The following is a 10,380-nucleotide window of genomic DNA, read 5'->3' on the forward strand; positions in this document are numbered from 1 at the left end:
CACAGTCAGGATGAGGGTAAGATCAGGGACAGAGTGATTAAGATCAGAATCAGAGTGAGGGTGAGTGTCCAATTCAAGGTAAAATTCTACGTCAGGTTAAGGATCAAGATAAGAGAATGGTCAGGGTCATGGTGCCAGAATCAGGTTCAAGGACAAGGTCACTATAAGGGAAATTTTAGATCCAGGGTTCAGTTCAAGATCAGTGTGAGAGCCAAGGTTAGGATCAGGTTGAGGCTCCATTAGAGAGGATCAGTGAGAGGATGAATGTCAGGATTAGGATGATGGTTATTGTCAGGGTGAAAGTAAGATTGAAAGTTGGATTCAAGTTGACAGTGGATGTCCAGTTCCGTGTAGGATTCAGGGTCAAGGTGAGGGTGAGGTTGATGTTCAGGATTAGAGTCAGTGTCAGGTTCAGGGTCAAGATCAATGTGAGGTAATGTCAGGGTCAGGGTGAGCATGATGTTCATTGTGAAGGTCAAGGTCAATTAAAAGTCAAGGTGGGTTCCTTTTCTATTGCTGCTGGAAGGAATTAAGTCCTCCTCCTCCAACTCTCCCTCCCCCCAACCCCATTACATTGGCCCAATCTGCATAATCCAGGATACTCTTTCCATCTCAAAGCCTGTACCCTTAAATCACATTTGCAAAGTCCCTTTTGTGTGTAAGGCAATGTATTCACAGGTTAGGACATGGGCATCTTTGCGGGAGGGGCACATTATTCTGCTTACCACAGAGGGTCAGAGTTTGGTTTATAGTCAAAATCAAGTTCAAGGTCAAGTTTCAAAGTGAGGATGGGTCAAGATGAAGGTGACGATCAGGCTGAGGATGAGTCTTCATAATAATGAAAGTCAGTGTCAGTGTGAAGTTCAATTTCAGGGTCAGGGTCTAGATCAGGTTCAAGGTCATGATGGGATTAGGGTGTCAACGGTGACAGCCAAGTGTGAGTCCATGTTCTGTGTGAGGCTCAGCATTAGGATGAGGACCCAGGTCAGGGTGAAATGGAGGTCTAGGTCAAGATGAGTGTCAGGATCAGGATCATGGTCAGGCTTGGGGTGCAGACTAGTTTCAGGTTGAGTGTACAGTGTAGTTCAGCATCAAGGCGCAAGTTCAAGGGCAGGGTGGGTCAGTATGATGGTCCTTGTCAAGGTGAGGATTCAGTCTAGGGGCAGAGTGAAGTTGAAGGTCAGAATCAGATTGAAGGTGGTGAGTATCTCATTTATCACAGTATTCACAATCAGTGTGAGAGAAGCTGTCATTGTCAAAGATAAGTCAAGTTCAGGGCAAGTGTGAGGGACATGTTAACGATCAGGATCATAATGAGCATCAAGGTAAGAGGAATGTCAATTAGAGACTCAGGGTTAAGGTGAAGATGAGAGCCAAGTTCGTGGACAAGGTTTAGTTCTAAGTCAAACGGGGTCAGAGTTTGGGTGACGGTCAGAGTCAATGCCAAGATCAAAGCCAGGCATGGGTGGGGAAGGGGCTGGCAAATTGAGGGTGAGAGTCAGTGTCTATGTCAGGGTCAGGGTGATAGGGTCAGGTTAAGTGTAAGGTTTATGGTCAAGGTGAGGGTCAATGTCAGGGTGGAGTAAGCTTTAGTCTTTGCGAGTGGAACTGGCTGAGGGTCAGTGGTCAGGGTTTGGGTACAGACTTGCATTCATACGGAGGTAAGAGACACCAGAAACTGAGCTAGACTGAAGCTTAGAGTCTACAGATGTGGTTGGACAGGCAGAGGCCAGATCCTTAAAACACCTCTAAAGACATATGAGACACTCAGACTCTTCCCTGAAAGCAACAACTGGAGTTTACTGTGCTTTGCCCTCTAAGAGCTTGGAGGGCAGTGACTGTGGCACTGTTAGTCACCTCTGTGACTGCAGTGCTTACAGAATTCTATCCACATGAGCACAAAATGAATATTTTAAGAATAAAAGATTGCTAAGAATAAGTTTCTCTGATTTATCTGTTTTTATCTATCTGTGAACCAATACCACATTGCTTATTTATTACAGCCCTATAATAGTCTTGGTATCTGATAGGGTAAGTCCTTTCATCATTTTTTTTTTTTTGCCTTTTCTTCTGCTTCTGCCTCCTCTTAACCCTTTCATTTCCACATATATTTTAGAATTGGCTTACCAAATTATTTAATAAGAAAAACAAGAGCCAGTTCAGATTGTATTGGGATTTACTGAATTAACAAATGAGTTCCAGGAATGTCTGTCTTCTTATTTGCCCAGTATCTCTGAGTAAAGAGGAGGCCCATGTGGTCCAGGCTCACCCGTATCCTGAGGGTGATGTTGGTAAACCAGCTTAAGGTGTGGAGGGTCACTTATTGGGTCCCCAACTTGAGCCATTCCTGGGTCCTGATTTCTGCCAACTCACCTCCAAAAGGGAGCTCTGTCACATGAAGCACCTAGCAATCCCCCAAGAGTAAAGTAGCCATGAATGGGGCCACTTTCCCATTGACCACAGAGAAAGCAAGGGCCAGGGGATGATGCTACCTCAGCCACTTCCCTCAACTGGAAAGGAAGAGGGGCATACATCACGTAGAACTACCGGGGGGTTTTATAATAAATCTCAAAAGTGAACTAGTGTTTAATGTCTCTGAGAACAAAATCAACCCAAACTTTCCTTCCCACTTGGATTTCCGACATGAGGACATCCTAAACTCAGCGCTCCCCCAAATGGCTCTACCAGGACTGACCCTGACCAGGAAGGCAGCAACTAGAGAACCAGCCCCATGGCAGGCATGACAGCGGAACTCACTGCCTCCTTCTGATGGATCTGTTACCAGCACACAGATGGGAGGCCGACAGCACAGGCCGAGGGTCCCCTCTGCTGAGGCTGGATGGCCTGGCCAGGAGCAGGACCACTGTGGTCGAATCAGGCCAGAGCAGAAGAACAAGAGGCCTGGCTTGTCCTGGGGAGGGAAGGGGGGGACACGCTGGTGGGGCCTGGCCCAACGTCTCAGCCCTCCAGGATGAAGGGCCGAATCAGCTCTGGGTTCAACAGCGACTCCTCGAGAGGCCGGTCCACGTGGAAGTCATGGATGTGGGGGGGTCCTGGGGGGGCCTTGAGGGCAGGTCCCCCTGGGCGCTGAGGAATCGGCAGCTCCGAGGGGTGGGCAGGCAGGGGAGCTGTGAAGAAGTACTGGTGCAGGAGGGCCTGAGGGTAGCAAGCAAGGGGCAGCAAAAGGAAACTGGTCACCTCCCCGTCCCAGCTTCAGCCACTTCCCGCCGAGGAGGAGATGTGAATATTGCCCTGAAGAGTATTTTTCCTTCATCTGCTCATCGTTCAGGTGACTCCAACACCTCTGAGTGCTCACTGTTTGAGCACTGCTCCAGACACAGGAGATGCAGCGGTAAACAGAACAAAGAGCTCTGCCTTCAAGTTTTCCACAAAGTGAGGGGTGGGGGTAATAAACACGATAAAGAAGTAAGACAAACAGTGCATCAAATGATTAGTGCTGTGGGAAAGAGAAAAGTATGAGGGGGGGATGAGGAATACTGGAGGGGCTGCAGGCCTGAAGAATGGTGAGGGGAGGCCCTTGGGAGGTGGCGTTCAAGCAAAGACCTGAAAGGTGAATGAGTGAGGCCTAGGGACAGAAATGCACAGACCCCCAGAACATGAAGGAGCCCTGGGGCCCGAGGGGAATGAGCAAGGGGAATGAGCAAGGGGAATGGGAGCTGGCAGAGTCACAGAGGTGATGGCCCCAAATGTGTGATGCCTGTGGGCCACTAGGACCTGGCTTCTCCTCTGAGGGAGCCCCAGGAGGGCCCTGCAGGTGAGGATACGACAGCCTACCTGGACAAGGTCCCTCTCTCTGCCACGTGGAGGAGAGACTAAATGGGCAGGAGAAGCAGATTCTGGGAGGCGATGGGGGGGTGGTGGTGCTTAGACTGGGGGCAGCAGCAGGGGGCTGAGAGGTGGTCAGTTGGCCTCAGTACACTCTGAAGGTGCTGCTGACATGGGAACTCGCCAGGGCCATGTGTAAACACACGCTGCTAGTGCCGAGGGCAGGGAGGGGAGGCTGCCATGAGGCCAGATGGCCAGGTACACCCGACAGAGGCCCTCACACCATCAGCCATCAGCCCATGGTCCTCCCCTCCTCCCCTGCCTTCCAGCCACAACCCACCCCTCCTGGGTCCTCCTCTCCAGGCTTCTGCTCATCATTTCTCTTGGGAAAACAGCTCCCCATGCTTAAACTTGCCCTTCTCCAGGAAGCCTTGCATGACCCCAAAGTCAGTCCCAACAACCCTCCCCTCGGCTCCCACAGACTGACAGCCCTGCCTCACCACAGGGTGGAGACCCCACAGGCACAAGTCATGTCTGTTCACTCTGGATCAGGGTCCAGGACAATGCTCAGCATGTGCAGCTGCTAGTAAATTCTTGTTGAAGGAATGAAGGGATGAAGAAGCGAGTCACCAATAACTCAAGACTCGCTCTTCTGCGAGGTGTGCATGCCCTTCTAATGGGCCACCCCTGGCCACCTGCCCTCTAGGGTCCCCTCTAGGATCCACTCAGGAGAGGCACACCTGCCCTGCACCCTCCTACCCCTGGCTCCAGGGGTTCTGGTCCCAGCCCATCACATGTTCTGAGAATCTCAACCTGCTGGGTCAAAAGGGCACAGACGAGGAGGGTCAGGGCAATGGGTGTCACCCTACCTGGGAGGCTGCAATGCGCTGGCGTGGAGGGTAGAGGAGGAAATGCCCCAGCAGGTCCAAGGCCTGGGGAGAGGCATCGGGCAGCACCTCCTCCAGGGGCATGGGAGCCTGCTCCTTGAAGGAGATCTTGTTGTAGTCAGGCAGGTCCTTGATCTCCTGGAGGAGAAGGGGGTCCATCAGGGCCGGCACCCACACCGCCAGCCCCCTTAGGTGTCAGTTCTTGCTCCCTGTCACCTACCTGCTCCCATTCACTCATCACTCCCCCATCCACGCACCCCTGCTCACATGTCACTCATGACATCACGTGCTCACTCAGTCCTTCAGTCCTTCCTCCACATCTCAGGCGCCTACTCCATGCCCAGCTCGGTCTGGATGCGTGTGTGCTGGGGACGGGTGAGAAGGGATAGGGCTTGGGCCCTGGCCCTCCCACCTCCAGCAGGGCAGGGGTGGAGGAGATCCCACGCTGGGCCAGGACCGAGGTCCGGGAAGTCAAGGAGGCATGGGACCACGAGAGAGAAGGTGCGGGTCAGGGGAGTCACTAGCTATTGGGGTAATAGAAGCCACCCGCCCCCACCCCTCCCCACTGTAGGCCCCTGCAAACCGGCCAGACTTGAGGACTGGGGGTGCCCAAGATTCGAAGCACACAGCAAAGCTGTTCAATGTCATTCTCCCCTGGGAAAAGGGGGGACCCGTTCAACAGCTCCCCCAGGATGCAGCCCACAGCCCTGCAGATACAGAACCCAAACAACTCAGAGATCTCATACCATGGAAACAGATCTCCCCACACCAGCACCCACACCTCACACTGCGGTCAAGATACCCACAAAGTAGACTTCAGGCTTCATAGCTAAGGATACAGATCCCCAAACAGTCAAAGACTTCAAGCCTAGAACACAGAGCATATCCCCCTCTCTAAACAGCTCTCAGGCCTCAACTCTGGAACACACATCAACCCCTCAACAGTTCTAAGACTTCTCAGAGCCTCACATTCTGGGACACACTGCCACCTCCTCCCATTCTGGGGCAGACTCCAAAACGGCCCCCAAATCTCAAACTCTTAGGCATACACAAACCATCCTACCCCAAATAAAGGTTCAGGGCCTTCATATCCAGGGACCCAGGCCTCTAGATAGCTCAGGAATATTGCAACCTGGGATATCACCCCGTGCATAGCAGCTTAGATGCCCCATGCCTCAGACCACCTCCCCGACCTCAGCCCAGAAGCTTCCTACTGGGACAACCACTCTGATCCCACTTGACCCCTCCCAGCTCAAAACTGTCATGGGGAGGAACACTGATCCCAAACTCCTCAGAGATACTCTAACCAGGGGAGACACCTCCACGGCAACCTAGAGCTCACGGCAGGAAAACCCCCAAATGGCTTAGAGACCTCAATGCCCAGGAGGAAAAGGTGACCCAACAACCCACATTTCCCCTTGCCCAGCCCATAGGAGTCTCACCACAGGTCGACACCCTGATCATACTGGCGGGCACCATACAGGAGCTCAGGGGCTCGGTACCACCTGTGAGAGGAGGGCAGGTGGTCACAGCCAGGTCACCGGTCTGTCAGGAAGCTGCCTCGGTAGGTCATCCTGGCCCCCACACCAGCCCCAAGAGTACTGTTTGGACAGAAGGTCCAGAAGCACCTCTTCCTAGCAGAAGGGTTGGGGCCTGTCTATTGCTAGGTCCTGCTTGGGAACTGGTCCTCCCTACCTGGTGGCCACCTGGTGCGTGTAGAGACGGCTGCCATCTGGGGAAAAGACCCGGGCAAGGCCAAAGTCCGCTATCTTGAGCTGGCCCGAGGCACTGATAAGCAGGTTGGCTGGTTTCAGGTCCTGAGAGCACCAAAAGAGGCATCAGTTCCTCCAGAGCCCCCACAGGACCTCGGGTTAGGAGGGCTTGGCAGGCTGGGCACCCAGGTCAGCGCAAGACCAGACCTCCTCCAGGGCCCCAGCCCTGGCCTCGTACCCATAGGCCCTGCCCCCTCTGTCCCTTTTCTAACCATGCCCTTCATCAAGGGCTGGCCTACCCACAGCCCAGCCACCACCACCCCAGGTCCCACCCCAGCCCATGCTGGAACTGACTCGATGCACAATGTTGTTGGCATGGCAGAAGGCGACCCCCTTGAGCAGCATCTGCAGGTAGCTCTTGACCTGCGCCTGGGCCAGCGGCCTCTGGGCGTGGCGCACCACCTCAGCCAGATCTGACAGCATGAACTCGAAGGCCAGCACGAAGCCTGCGCCATGCGGGAACACGGCCTTCAGCTGTACCACCTGCAAGCGGGGCATCCCATCAGCCACCAGCCTCACATGGCTCAGACTCTCTCTGGGACCCTCAGCCCTTGCACCAACAGAGGACCAGGCAGGCAGAGATGGTGGCATGAGATCTGAGCTCAGAATCAGGGAGCTTGGTGATCTCTTGCTTCCCTCTCCCAGGAGAAGGCAAGTCCCTACTCTAATGCTCCAGTAACCACTCAGGGAAAAGGAGGTCTAAGAAAGGCGACTTAGGGCAGTGTCTGGTCCCCCACCCAGCCCACGAACTGGAAAATCACCTGGAAACACACACACACAGGTGATCACAACTCCCAGCAGTGGGAGAGCAGGAGACATGTCATATATACTTCCTGAGGGCCCACAAGGTCACAAGGGCAGGCTGCACAGTAGTGAACAGGAGCAAGGGCTGGTGGGTCCTGAAGGACTTTAAGGAGTTCAGGGGACAAATGACTGACAAATGACCAAACAACAAACATATAGGGTATTTTGATGAAGATTCTGATGAAGAAAGAAGAGAAGGCATCTGGGAAGGAGCTCTGGGCCAGGGGACAGCAAACACAAGGCCCAGAGGCAAGAACAGGAAGGAGGCTCCTCTGTTCTGCACTCCTGGAGCCTAGACAGTGCTTATCATGGGAGAGACACTTAAGAAGTTGTGAATGAATGAAAAAAGAGGCTGGAGTCGGGTGGAAGCAGATGGTGACAGTTCTTTCAGAGTGAAGAGAAGCCTCTGGAGCTTTTCAAGCCAGGGAGTGGATGATTTTATGTACATTTTTTGACTGTGGAGTGGAGGCAGTGGCGGGGGGGCGGGGGGGCAGGGGAGCCTGCTGTAGTTGTTCTGATGAGAGGTGAGGATGGCCTGGGCCAGGGTAAGATCTGGAGTGTTTTAAAGATAGACTCTTCAGGACTGCTGATGCACAGGAAATGGGACCGTATCACCAGCTTCCTATGGGCCCTCCACCTCTCCCACACACAAGCTGTCAGCAAAGCCCTTTTACTTTCCTCAAAAAACAAGAATGGCCATATTGCTGTTTTTCTGATGTTGAGGGTAGTAGACACTCATTTTACAGATTGGGACAAACAAATACATTCAGATAATACCCAAAATTATAATGAAAAAAACAGCAAAAGAAAAACCCTATCACCTATAGTCAACCTTAGGAGTCTATTCCACCAGACTTTACAAGAGACATGGCACACACAGACATGTATTCATATATATATACAAAATATTTTCATACAAAACCAAGATGACACATGCAGTTTTATAACATGCTTGTGTTACCCAATATATCAAGGACATCTCCAGAGAATAAGAAACAAGTCAGAGTATCACCCACCCTTAGGTGGGTGGACCTACCCTTGTCACTCCCCAGGAAGTTAAGCACATCCTCTACTCAGGACATGGACAAGAAAGAATACCACAAAGAGAATGAAACTGGGTGTGTGAGGTGTCTCTCCTCGTGTGCGCACAGCCCCTCCCAGGCCTGTCACAGCACAAACCACGCCAGATGGGCGCTGTAGCCTTTGTCCATCTCCCCTACCACACTTCAGTTCTCAAGAGCAGGGTAGGGGCTGGTTTCTGTGTTGCCAGTGGCCAGTAGAGGGTAGAGTCTATGGGAGGCTCCAATGTTAAACCGTCCTGATTCTGCGATCAGACCTGGGCCAAAGCCTCCATAGACAAGTGGAACAAGCTGAGCACCCATAAGCTGGTGGCTGTGCCTCCTCCCCTGGCCTGAGATAGGGAGAGCCTGAATGTGCCTTGCGGAGCAGAGGACAAAACTCAGAAGGACAATATACATAAAGCAGTTAACCTGGCATGCAGAACATAACAGGAGCTCAATAGGTGGCAATTATTATCTTCAGAAATCACTAAGTGTTTTGAGAAAAAAAAGGATAAGTTAGTGAATGAGTGAAGGAGTACGCGAAGAAATAAGTGCGTGAACGAGAGGGAATGAATGAGTGAAGTAATTGGGTGAATAAGGGTGAACAACAAGTGGAGAAGAAAGGGAGTGAGTGAGGGGTGAGGAAGCAAATGAGTGAACAGAGTGACTGCAGGACCTCAGAGTGGGAGTGAATGGAGGAGGGCGGGAACCAGCACCTCAGAACACCAGCCCCACTCACATACTGACTGTCCTCGATCTCCTGCAAGGCCTTGATCTCCCGCAGGGCCTGGCTGGGGATGCCATCCTCCAGCCGCCGCAGGGCCACCTTCTTGAGGGCAACGATCTCTCCAGTCTGTTTGGGACAGGACGCAGACACTGCAGCCCCATCCCCGGCTGGAAAAGGGGATGCGACGCTGAGGCCTGAGGCCCTCGTGGGGGTGGGACGCGCCCCCCACCCCGTGCTGGAGGGAAATCAGGGCTAGCAGGCGCAGCGCTGAGCAAACAGCTCAGAGACATCCACGCCACGCTCCTAGGAGGCACTCTCCGGAAGAAAGCACCGCTGGTAGCTGGCCGCAACCTGTACGCCCTCCACTCAAGAGAGCAAAAGAGGGGGGAGCACGCCACGAAAAGCTGCGGGGAGGCAGGAGCCCAAGCGTGGGTCGGGAAAACAGGTAGATCTCAATGGAACCGAAGGAGGAAGGGGTGGGTGCTCACCTCCACGTGCTTGGCCTTGAAGACGATGCCGTGCGCGCCCTCCCCAATGCGGCCCAGGATGCAGTACTGCTCCATAGCCCTCTGCCAGACACCCGGACCCTCCGCAATCACAGCCCCTCCCCGGCACCCGTACCTTTCCGCATTAGCCCGCCCTGCCTCCCGCGCCCAGAGGCGGCTGCCTAGCAACGGCGCAGGAAAGCGCGCAGAGGCCGGGAGGCCGAGGGCAGCTACAGGCGGCGTCCGGGCCTGTCTGCGCCTTCCCCTAGGCCCTCGCCATCACGCCTCAGTGAGCTTCATTCGGCGGAAATCATCCCTGCGCAGACCGTGGCAGCGGGAGCGACACCCACCGCCTACCCCTCGCAGCACTGCCGGACGTCACGTGACGAGTGACGCCAGGTTACGCAGAGGGGCGGGGGCATGCAGCCTGGGAGCAAGGCGGAACAGCCTTGGGAGCGGGCTACCTAGGCGGGAGGGTGGAGCCGCTCTCCGGGGTGGAGGCGGGGCACTCAGCGAGATGGGCGGGGCAATCAGCTGGGCGAGCGGGGGCACGGGGCGGGGCCGCACAGCCGGGGGCGGGACCACGGCGCCGGGGGCGTGGCCGAAAGGTGACGGGGCGGGGTCGGCTCCTCGGGCAGGCCAGGGTACCCTCGCCCCCATACGTAGAGGTGCAAGTTTCTACCTGTGAGAACCTACAGGTGCCATTTCCACCTATGAGCCCCAAAGCCAATGATTGAAGCGAGACAGGTTCGGGTCTGCATTGTGGAGGGAGCATCAGTTGGCAACATGTAAAGACAACGTTTAAAAAGTACAAACTCTGACCCGGAAAGTCCATGTCTAAGGGCTTCTCATGAGGAA

The 10,380-nt window shown here is 54.1% G+C and overlaps 1 protein-coding gene across 2 annotated transcripts; it reads right to left on the reverse strand.

Moving 5' to 3' along the window:
* Nucleotides 1–2,158: 2,158 nt before the first annotated feature.
* Nucleotides 2,159–9,911, reverse strand: CDK20 (cyclin dependent kinase 20). 2 transcript variants are annotated; one of them, XM_027092109.1, is made up of 8 exons: nucleotides 9,526–9,911; nucleotides 9,050–9,163; nucleotides 6,740–6,928; nucleotides 6,369–6,490; nucleotides 6,116–6,178; nucleotides 5,257–5,380; nucleotides 4,656–4,811; nucleotides 2,159–3,156 (listed from the first exon to the last, which is right to left on the reverse strand). In XM_027092109.1, the coding sequence occupies exons 1-8, from the start codon at nucleotides 9,598–9,600 to the stop codon at nucleotides 2,959–2,961; spliced, it is 1,041 nt and encodes a 346-aa protein (XP_026947910.1). In that variant the 5' UTR covers nucleotides 9,601–9,911; the 3' UTR covers nucleotides 2,159–2,958. The 2 variants fall into 2 exon arrangements, with proteins under 2 accessions (XP_026947910.1, XP_026947911.1); XM_027092110.1 differs by lacking the exons at nucleotides 5,257–5,380; nucleotides 6,116–6,178 and having other exon boundaries at nucleotides 2,985–3,156; nucleotides 9,526–9,910.
* Between the last annotated feature and the right edge of the window lie 469 nt (nucleotides 9,912–10,380).

The sequence above is a fragment of the Aethalodelphis obliquidens genome, unplaced genomic scaffold, assembly GCF_003676395.1.
Source record: "Aethalodelphis obliquidens isolate GAN/ISIS:26980383/991018 unplaced genomic scaffold, ASM367639v1 scaffold74, whole genome shotgun sequence".
Lineage (NCBI taxonomy): Eukaryota > Metazoa > Chordata > Mammalia > Artiodactyla > Delphinidae > Aethalodelphis > Aethalodelphis obliquidens.